The sequence below is a fragment of the Xyrauchen texanus genome, chromosome 30 (genome assembly GCF_025860055.1).
Source record: "Xyrauchen texanus isolate HMW12.3.18 chromosome 30, RBS_HiC_50CHRs, whole genome shotgun sequence".
In the NCBI taxonomy this organism is placed as follows: Eukaryota; Metazoa; Chordata; class Actinopteri; order Cypriniformes; family Catostomidae; genus Xyrauchen; species Xyrauchen texanus.
Genome location: NC_068305.1, coordinates 21457769 through 21468535, shown reverse-complemented (window position 1 = coordinate 21468535; position 10767 = coordinate 21457769). Strand labels below are relative to the sequence as shown.

Below are 10767 nucleotides of genomic sequence, written 5' to 3'. Positions count from 1 at the left end.
TTGTTTTAAACCAAGGAGAGGAAGCCGTCAGCACCAAAACCAGAAACATTAGATGTCTAAAATCCCAGAATCACCAATTTTATATGCATAAAACAAATGTCTTCTATTAAGGAAAATGTAATTGCTGGGTCACAGCAGGACAGTTTAAAGAAAGATGGCACTAGCACACTATTGACAAATAATTTCACAAAATAAGGGTTTGTATAAGAGCACAACAGATCGTTTAAAATTAACCTAAAAAAAGCATTTGGACAATTCCTGGCTGTCAAACTTGGTGGAACATTTTCATTGTCCATGTCCTCACCTACTATTCTGTTTGGACATCTGTGTGGGATTTCACTTGAGGGGCACTGACATCACGCATACATTTCCTTGGGATCCGTTTGTTTAAGGACATTGCAAAACATTTCAATGAAAAAGCAGTTGTGAAAAAAAGTCCTGCTATCATTTGTTTCCAGTTTGACATTTTATATCTTATGCGATACAATTCGTACATTGAAAAAATAGAGACATAATTGAAAATGATTTTGCAAGTAAATGCAATTTAGAAAAATAATAATCAGGCTTACTGCGAAAATGTATCTTAAAAAGAACTTACTGCTTTAAATAAATATGATTTATTTAGAAAAATTGAAAAGTTTGTCAGAACTTACAATATTTACACACATACACAAAAAGAAATTCAAGATATTTTTTCCCACATCAAGGTTTGGGAAACAGTGAAAATGCGCAAAAACAAACAAACAAACATATATATATATAAACGTTGCAATTTGTCAAAACAATATCTTTCAGTTTAATTCAAATTTACACATATATATATATATACACACACACACACACAAGGGAACAATCCCTTCATCTGCTATAAAACAACAAAGCCATGTTACTCATAAGTTACCAATGTGGATATCAAATTGGATCTCTCAGGATGACTGATGGAACAAAGACTGTAAATTCAAATTCTGTCAACTACGAACTAAAGAAAATGGCACTTCCAGATGGTATAGTTTTCTGTCTCAACATCGACCTCATTTACATTACAAATGATTTAAATCCATTTATTTTTTATAACCATTTAGGTCAACATTTTAAAAGATGTTGTATTCTTCAGAGGTAGGTCTTAAAAAAGGCATTATGAACATTGCAAAACTTGTAATACAAGTTAACAATGTTCTTTAAATAAACTTTTTTGTTGATCATTTCATTTAATAAAACTTTTCAGCACCACCAAAAACAGCAACTGCAATCACAAACTTACCAAAATATACTACATGAAAATGGTATGGCATCATAAAAGTTTTTATCCACCTAAAACATTACAATCACTTCATATGCTTTGACTTGTATCTGTTTATATAATTAAGAAATGTAGGACCAAAGCTAATCTATGTCTGCGATGTAGTAATTTATTTGATATATTGATATAGATGTTACCCAAGGCCCCCCCAACATCTATATCAATATATCAGATAAATTACTACATCGCAGACATAGATTGGGGGGGTCCAAATTGTTACTGTCCAAACAAGATACTGTAATGTTTGTTCCTAAGAAGTCTATATCTGCATTAGCAAAAGTGTCCGACTCGGTTTTCTCAATTCTCCATTTTCTCTTTCTTCTTAAACAGCTTCATCAACTGGGTGAATCTCTCCTCAATCTGTCACAGAGCAACAATTATTAAGTTTGTCACAAAGGTGTTCGAGACATTTATGAAAAAACACAATAACAAGGTATACCTGTTCTGTTGACTTCTTTAACCTCTTTGACAGAGCAGCAAAAGTCTTGGGTGAAGCACCTTTCATTTTAAGCTCAATGAGAATGTCCCGGTCTTCATCCCTTCAAAATCATCAGCCAATAGTTGCTTGAAATGTATGCATATTAACTACCAAATTATACACATAGACTAAATGACACAAAGTGCAGACATTAAGTCAACTTACCTGGTCCATGTCACAACCACTTCCCCTTTCCTCTTTATTACATTCTTAGCTGACAGGCTGCTAGGGGACACCAGAGTTACTGCAGTTTTTGAGCCTTTTTCTTTGTGTGATTTTGACCTCTTTTTATGCTTGGACTTGTGATGTTTATCTTGGGATTTCTCAATTCTGCAACGCTTTGCCTTTGACTCCGAATTATGTCCCTTGCGTTTCCTTGACACCCTCTCGGTTTCTGTCTCTTGTGCACTTTGGCTCAGAGTGGTGCTCATTGCATTTCCTGACAACTTCTCTGTTGTTTTGGGCTCTGTTGCACTACTTCCCTCAGGAACACATGATTCTTTTGAAAAATGTTGCATGTTTTTGCTGGATAGACCAAACAAATTGTCATCACAAACCCCTTCGGATGGGGATTTTCGGCTTGAAGTCTGATCTTCTACTCCTTTATCTAAAATGTCACATGACACAGTTGTGGCTGGGCTTTTGTCTGAGGTCTCTCCAGAGGCAGGCCCTACGTCTTCATGAGTAGTAAGACAGAGGTTAGGCTTCAAATATGTTTCTAGATCTTCAGCTAATGCTGGCACTCTTTTGCCTTCATTTTGATTACATTCGCTTGGGCTAGTCGATGTATGTCTTATTCGTACAACGAAATGATCATTTGACCTCTCCATTACCACTGCCTGCATTGGTAAATTGGGTTTGAACTGGAAACCGCATGGATCAGAGCCCTCCCAAGTTCTGCTGGGACTTGACCCACAACTGGAGTTGTCCGTGTCCAAAGAAAGGTGGATGTCCTGCTCTGTGGCATCTTCTCCATCAAGAAGAGCATCTTCACTATAATGGGCACTAAGGACACTATTTGGGGCAGACAGTGGCTGACCAGTTCCAGGGTGCAAGAAACTCAAGTGACTATCTGACTTCAGAGGTGAGGGAATGGTAAGGGACACAGCTAGATCTTCTGCCAAAATAGAGAAGGAACTCTGAGAGATAATGGATGATTGAGAAGGAACCTGGCATAGTTCGGAATTAGATGGGACTTCTAACAAGCAGTTCTCATCGAGAATTGCTGGGTCTACCAACATTTTGCCATTAGAAGCAAACTTGTAGGGGGAAAAGGAAGACCAGGATGTTATGAATTTTGATGGGGTTGTTTTGTTGGGGGTCATAATCCCAATCAAACTCTCTCCTGGAAGTCCTTGCTTTCGGGGTGTACTGACTGGCCAGCTTTGATTGTCCCCTACTGGAACGCTGGGATCAAGCAAATCAGAACCTTGCAACAGACACTTGAATATCTCTCCCATTTGAGAGTCAGAGACCAAGTTAAAGGTTAAGCTTGATGCTTGCTGCTCTGTGAGAATTTCAAAGTCTGACCTTTCCTGTACTGATCCATTATGTGAGAGACGATGGACATAGGAAGAGATTTTATTCTCAGATCCAGAGGTACTTTCAGGGCCAGAATTTTGAGAAGATAAAGTGGGATGTTGGTGTGATGTAATCTTTCCCAGCTGATCGTCTTCCGCCATGCTTGCTTTAATGTTTTTACCCCTGCTACCAAGGCCCCTATGGAGAACATTATTTGGAGGGCCCTCTTTGCCACAATTTCCAGTGTCAACTTTTGCCTTCTTGGCATTGTGAACAGAGGCACTAAACATCTCTTTTTCAACCACCTCACTTTCTACCACTTTTCCCTTAAGAGTTTTACTTTTATTTTCAGATAAGCATGCATTCACAAATGGCTCATATCCACTTTTGATTGCAGTCTTCAATTCCTTGAATAAGAAATCAAACTGCCCATTCACAAATTTCCACAGCTTCTGCTTGAGATCTCCTGCTCTCTGCTCAAAGATACGGTTGACAATGCCATTTTTGGTGACCTTTTTTAAGATAGAAGATATGATCTTATTAAGTCTAACTTTGATGACATTACCCTGGCAACCCAATTTGTCCAAGTCAACAGCATTGATGAATTCTGTAAAAGAGGCATGAGACATATCCACAATACAGCAGAAGTCGGTCTTGGTGACACTTTTGTGAAGCTTCATGTACTTTTTCCTCAACTCAATACGAATTGTTGCTAACATGTCCATAAATTCATCTAAGGTATGGACTGCTGCATTTAATGGTGGGCTCACAGTTTTAAAGCGTCTCTTACTTGAGGTGGAACTGCCATCAGAAGCAGTAGTCTTCGGGCTCTTTGTTTGTGCAGGACATTTTGCAGAGACCTTAGATTGCTTTTGGGACACTCTTTTTCCACCTGCAGATAGCCCAGGACCTGGTTGAGTCACTGAGGTTGATTTGTCTTTTTCTCTTGGAGGAGTCTGGATGAAAAGAGGTCCCTCTTCTTCACTCTCACTCACAATCTCACCATCCTCCAGCTCTTCTTCCACTGTTTCATTAGCAGAGAGGCCATCTTTTGTCCCTTTTTGGGAAGTAGGTGTGACCGAAGAGGCAGGCGACTCATTCTCCTTGTTCATGTCAATATTCACTTCATCTTTATCACTTCCACTTGTTGCAACAGAGAGGTCTTTATAGGAAACATACAAATTAACATTCATAAGCTGTACGTGCATTAACTTGAATAATATTCATTGAACATTCATGTACCCCAGTATTTAAATAAAATGTTCATAAAACAGTGCTATTTTTGGCCTGGGTGCAATATTAAACCCTACTGTGAAATACAATCACTGTCCAAAAACAACAACATAAAACAAACAAACTTATCAAACTTACCTTTGATAAGACTCTTGACATGTGGTTGGTTCTCAGCATGATGAGGCTCTACTTTTTTCACCTGACGGACTGGGCTTGTGAGAGGGCTAATGGGTTTTGGAATAACTCTGATGTTCCTCAGGGTAAGCATCATGGAGTCTTCATCATGGACAAACACAACAGGGCTAGATGGCTTCAAGATCTGCTCGTTGTTTTCTGTTGAATCTGGCTCAGAGGAACCAGCTTGCACAGAAAACGTTGCCTCCTCTCTGACAGTGGTACCATTTGGAGCTGTAGTGTCCCAATCCCGTAACTTTTTTTCAGATGTTTTCAGACTTTCAGATGCCTGGGATATTTCAACACTTTTTAGACTTTCAAATGTATCACCTGCTCTATGATTGTCCTGTGTTGAAGTACCCACTTCAACATCACAAATAACTTTACTTTGGCAATCAAGATTGGCACTATAGGTGCTAGAGGATACTTCCATGGTTACAAAACTTTCAAAATTCCCAGAATTATTTTCAGGAATACCATTACTCTCAGGAATACAATGCTTCTTGCCAGAGGAGGACACATCTTCTTTACAAATCCCATTTTGTTCAGGGAGTAAATCCTGAGCCTTAGGCTGAGGATTCCATTGGATTTTCATCTGAGAAATCTCCTCAGACACAGTGGAGAAAGGATCTTTTTGCTGATGATCATCAACTAGTATTGAATCAGGAGTATTATAAGAAACTGTCAATTCTGATGTTTTAGTGGGCAAAGTATTAGAGACCACAGTATTATCTATAATTCCCAGAGAATCTTCTGTGCTGTTCTGAAAGATGCTACTTTGATATTCTCTTGCAAGGTTTAATTCTGAAAAGGAATCTTTGTCTGAGGCAATGAAGTCTAATGCCTTGTCTATTTCCTTCTCTGAGGTGGTAAAATTGGTTGGTTCTTTATCCACAGCCTGATGACTCTCAAGGGCATTCTCCTCCTGTACCTCCATATTGGTTTCTTCTTCTGATGGCTTTTCAGAGGCCACAGCTGTGAAGAGATAATCAACTTGTCCTGATTGTTTGCAAGAACTGGTAAGGTCATGCTGTTCATCTGCATTTGTCATCTCAGGTTCATTATCCATCTCCTCAACAATATGCTGGCTGTTCTTTAACTCCTCTATAACAAAGAATTCCTCTCCAAGGTCACATAACCTGCTATTATCAGTAGAGCCATCTTCAGATGTTGCTCTAATAGGTTCCATAGGTCCAGATGGTGGTTTCTGCTTTTTAAGAGGTGATAAGGTGAGGTTCAGTGTTTCCATGAAACTCAGTTTTCTGTTTGCACTATTATCCTCAGTTGTTTTGCCCACACCCCTACTGATAGATTTCGGATGTATATCCTGACCATTCTTACTATGTTGACTTTCTCTGACAATACTGTGCAGTTCAGAAAAAGGGTTCTTTCTATCACCTTTGGTAGGAACAACATTGTTTGATTTTCCATCCATAAGCTCCACACGACTGCTTCTCTTTCGTTCTCTGTCCTTGTCTACACCTTTTCCTCTACCATAATCCTTTTCAGTACTTGCATTTTTAACAGGACATACAGTATCTTCCATCTTTCTAGAATTATCATGGCTATGAGACTTTTTGTTGTTTAACAGTGGCTGATCAATACTGCTCGATGCTCTCCCCTTACAAACATCCTTTTTTTGAGAATCACATTTGGTAGAAGAAATAGCTTGCCTGCTGTCTGAGGAATCAACTAGTTTCCTATATCTCCGTTCTCTACATCTTTTATTGTCACTTTTATTTTCTGCCTCCTTTGCACTCCTTCGCTCATAATCTTTGCCGCTGTCTGACCTATTGCTTCTCCTTTCTCTACTGCTGCTGTTACCCTGATGTTTTTTCCTCTCTTTTTGCATCTTTTCCTCATGTTCTCTGCCGCTTTCAGTTCTGGTGCTCCTCCTCTCTGAACTGGAACTCTCCCGTTGGCTTTTCTCCTCTCTCCTTTGCTGGCCACTAGCATCTCTTTTTTCCATTTTGTGTTTTAGGGAAAGACTAGCATCATCCACCACAGAAGAAGCTGTACTCCTCCATCCAGAGTGTCTCCTTCCTCTGCTAGTTCTGTCTGGAACTGGATTGTGCATGTGCTCTTGATCCTGTGTCTCCACATCTGCAGCTGTCTTCACTGAACTTTTGGACAATTGGGAAGAAACATCAGATGGCAAGGATTTGTGCACCTGGGAGGAAGGGCTTTTTGATCGTTCTGAACTTCTAGGAATGACTGTAACCTCAGGTTGCTGATTCTTGTTTTCACTAGACACCGAGCTATCTTTTGTCAGCTGTCTTTCAGTTGATCCCAACTTTCTTGAATTTCCATCCACTATTCTCTGTGATGCATCCATCACCAGTGTGTAACACTCTTTGTCAAGGGTTTTGTGTTTCTGAGGCTCCACTAGCTTGACAACCCGTTTTGAAGAACAGTTCTTATTGACCTCCAATCTACTAAAACCATTGTCAGAATTTTTTTCAGAGTTATATGGTTGGTAAAAGTTTGAAACATCTGTTGCGGTGGACGTGGTGTGATCTTTTATGCTCCCTGATGTTCTGTTGGGATGGACATGTCTGATCTCTTGCTGTGGTTGAATAGTGAGAGTCTCACTGTCAGAGTTTTTATTCTGACAAGGCACAGGACTTTCAAGATCAGTTCTTGGGCACCTCTGGAATACCTCAAAAGGTTGTGGTGCTACAGCTGAAATTGTTGGTGGATAAGCAGATTGACCTGGCACAGTGTTTCTCTTGTGCTGATTTACTTCCTTCATAACCTTGTCTTGACCATAATCTCGAGATTCTGAAGCAGAACTGGTGGCATTGTTCAAACTGTGTCTTGAATTTGTCTGACCACTTTCCATTTGAGATCTGTGAAAATTTTGACCATAACTTCCTCGACTGGTCCTGCGATGACAACAAACAAAAATGGAAAAGTGATTATTTAATTATACAAATAAAACACTGATACCACCCAGGCTTCAGCCAATCTGTTTGCTGTTCTTAGAACCAGAGATGTACCTATTGCTGAGTCTGCTGATCTCCTCATCCTTACGCACAATCTCCATTCTAGCTGTCTTGATAAGAGAACAGATGTTCTTCTTCAGGAGTGTGTTTTCAGTGCTCAAACTTGAATTCTTCAAATAAAAATAAAAAAAGCACAAAAGTACATTCTTAATCTAATCAAAGCACTGTTCAACTAAAATAACATTTTGGGGTATTCATTCAGCTTTAACATAAGACAGGACAACAATTAAAACTTAAGCAAACCTTTGTCTGCAGCAGTTGTAACTTTGAGAGCAGTTCTTTAACCTGGTTTTGTGCAGCATCAAATTTTTGCTTCAACTGTAATGAAAGGCAGACATTACAATGAAAAATTTAAGTGGTGGTGGACAAAAAATTATTTGTTACAAATCATGATTTTTGAGAAAAACTATTTTAAAATAGTCTCCCGCGTGAAAATTGTATTATTCTTTTTTTTTAAATAACAAGATTAGCTTAATGTACTAATACAATGATAGATTGATACTATATATGAAGCTATGTTTGTGCAGAGTTTTGCAAGAACAGGTTTTCTCTAAAGTTTAATTCTTTGTTTAGTCCTTTAATGCACCACTGATACAGCCATCAAACCAAAGCTTGTTCACCACTGAAGTCAAGTCATTTGATATGGGTAATGTTCATATGCATAATCCACAGGTTTATTTGTGAGGTGTTGTGAAGAGTATTTTTCAGGAGTCATTCTGCAGATTCTTTCTGGCACTGCTTTAATAAATAATTTAGCAGTAAAAAGGCTCGTCAAACTGTTATCTTCCATGAACTACACAAACTAGATTTTTAATCGAACAGTTCTGCACTTTTGAATGTGGAGCAAGGATTGTTCTATATCCCTATGAAACATGTCTGATTGGGTCACATGGACAATGCAGCCACTGTCTTATGTCACATCAGACAAAACTGTTCTTCAATAGACCTTTCTTTCTTTAAAAACATCAAATCGCAATACATATAGAAATGTCAACTAAATATTTTTGTAATATCGAATCCGAAGGTCTGTGGCAATTCCCAGCCCAGGTACCTACTATGGTTATTTCTTAATCTGTAAGGCATTTTCTTTTTTTTACCACAAACCAACAGCATTTTAACTACAGACCTCATTGTGTGTTGCCTCCTTTTCTTCTTGTTCTTCCCTAATGATTTCTTCATAAATATCCATTGATTCCTTTGTCCGTGGAGAAAGAAAACGGTTGACTTTACCTAATATAAACAAATATTAATACAATAGTTATTACAATCTAAAGAGTATAATTCGCCTATTTTTCAGATATTTATACATTACACAGATTCTACCTGAATATATTTAAAGCACATCACTTCAGCTGTACATAGTATACATATACTCAACAAATATGGAAGCCAAAGAATTGGTGAAACTGGTGTTAATGTAAACACAATAAATAAATGCTCATAATTATGAGCAATAAGCACTAGAACAAGGCCAAGCAGGTAGAAACACAACAAAACCCTTGTCTAAACATTTGGTTTTGGGCTTTTGTTAAAATACAACTGGAAACGTGAATGTATCTTATAATATAAATAAGTGCTTATCAGCAAATACATAAAGTCTATATGAAATGTGATATATATTTATCTTCAGAGTACTGGGTCATCATTGCCATAATACATTAATGAAACTCACCTCTGTGTCCATTACCCTTAGGGCTGTTCTCCAGCCCAGAGTATATGTCCATTGAGTCCTCATCATGATGTTGAGACATACCTGTATCAAACAAAATCACTGATACAGAAAAAAACAATTCCAACATCCAAAACTGACCTTTGCATGTACATTATGTTTTCAGAGGTGAGGCTATGGCCCTGACAAACTCATTTACATTTTGGAAAAGAACTGAGAATGTATAATAAAAATGGTAAACATTGTCAGGATCAAATCATACATGAATTAAGAACGTATCTTACCAGATGGTTCGTCATCAAGATCACCATAGAGTTCATCCAATAAACTATCCTCCATTTTTCAATCAGCTTTTAAAATGACCTGAAACACAGGCATTAACAGCAACAGTGAGAGCAAAAGTGTCAGTTCATCTACATCCCTTCCTATGTCATATACTGAAGAAACAGTCCACGAAAATCATCTCAATGGAACATTATACTAAAGAACAAAAGACCTCACTAGCACCCTATTGAGCAAAAAAATAAAATAAAAACAAAACCACCCTTCAATTCCTATTATAATTTCTGCACTAACTACACATGCAATTTTAAAATGACAAACGCCGACGAAGTAAACGGAGCAAAAACACCTCTTATTTTAAGCGCACAAAGTAAAATATATTGAAAACAACTATATTGCTACTAAACAATACCTGTTTTTCTGGTAGCAAGCTAATGACAACAGGCGGTATAAAACTGTTAGATGAGCCAACACTGTAAAGCGAAGTTTAGGATACGACACCCATGCTGTCAGGCACGTACAATGACATTTGAAACCAAATGTGAAAATTCTATTTGTTTGTAGACAACGATTTAAACATTTCTTGAAGCATATTTCCACCAGCTCGGCGCCATCCTCAAAACTACGCAAAACAGGAAGTGACATCATTTTCCCGCGGTCTCTCTTCTTCTATTTAGAATGTCATTTGGGTTTAATGGGAGAAACAATACACACCACTGTTTACCTATGTAATAGGTATTATGAAATCAAATATTATATAGGCCCAGTCATTTATTTGACTAATAAACGCTTTGAGAAGCATGTCTCAATCTTTTATGATCACAGATATTGTCAGTTTATTAATTTTATATAACGTATAGTAGATAAACATTTATACAGATTGCTACACTATATTTATTTAAGCTAGCACCTTGTAATGTACTTTCCCATATTTTAAACTACAGTTAAGTAACAGACACATTTGCAATCGTATGCCTAAAATAAATGAATGCGACTAAAATATAACTACACAGCACTATATTGAAATTATGTTGAATTCTATGGTAAATATGGTGAAATTCGACTACTTTTTAACGTCGAAATTACAATTAAAGACAACTGAAGG

General features: G+C 37.7%; 1 protein-coding gene across 1 annotated transcript; it reads right to left on the bottom strand.

Moving 5' to 3' along the window:
- Positions 1 to 647: 647 nt before the first annotated feature.
- LOC127623697 (CASP8-associated protein 2-like) lies at positions 648 to 10257 on the bottom strand. The gene is made up of 10 exons (XM_052098151.1): positions 10075 to 10257; positions 9665 to 9743; positions 9384 to 9464; positions 8838 to 8941; positions 7955 to 8029; positions 7706 to 7821; positions 4671 to 7591; positions 1944 to 4461; positions 1740 to 1839; positions 648 to 1660 (listed from the first exon to the last, which is right to left on the bottom strand). Exons 2-10 carry the CDS (start codon positions 9717 to 9719, stop codon positions 1598 to 1600), a joined length of 6033 nt encoding a protein of 2010 aa, XP_051954111.1. The 5' UTR covers positions 9720 to 9743; positions 10075 to 10257; the 3' UTR covers positions 648 to 1597.
- Between the last annotated feature and the right edge of the window lie 510 nt (positions 10258 to 10767).

Bases quoted from the DNA above. Each gene is read 5' to 3' on its own strand.
- LOC127623697 (XM_052098151.1), bottom strand. From the start codon at position 9,719: ATGGAGGATAGTTTATTGGATGAACTCTATGGTGATCTTGATGACGAA. The intron at 7,822-7,954 runs GTTTGCTTAAGT...TTTTATTTGAAG, and splicing joins TACAACTGCTGCAGACAAAG to AATTCAAGTTTGAGCACTGA. The intron at 1,661-1,739 runs GTATACCTTGTT...GCTCTGTGACAG, and splicing joins TAAAGAAGTCAACAGAACAG to ATTGAGGAGAGATTCACCCA.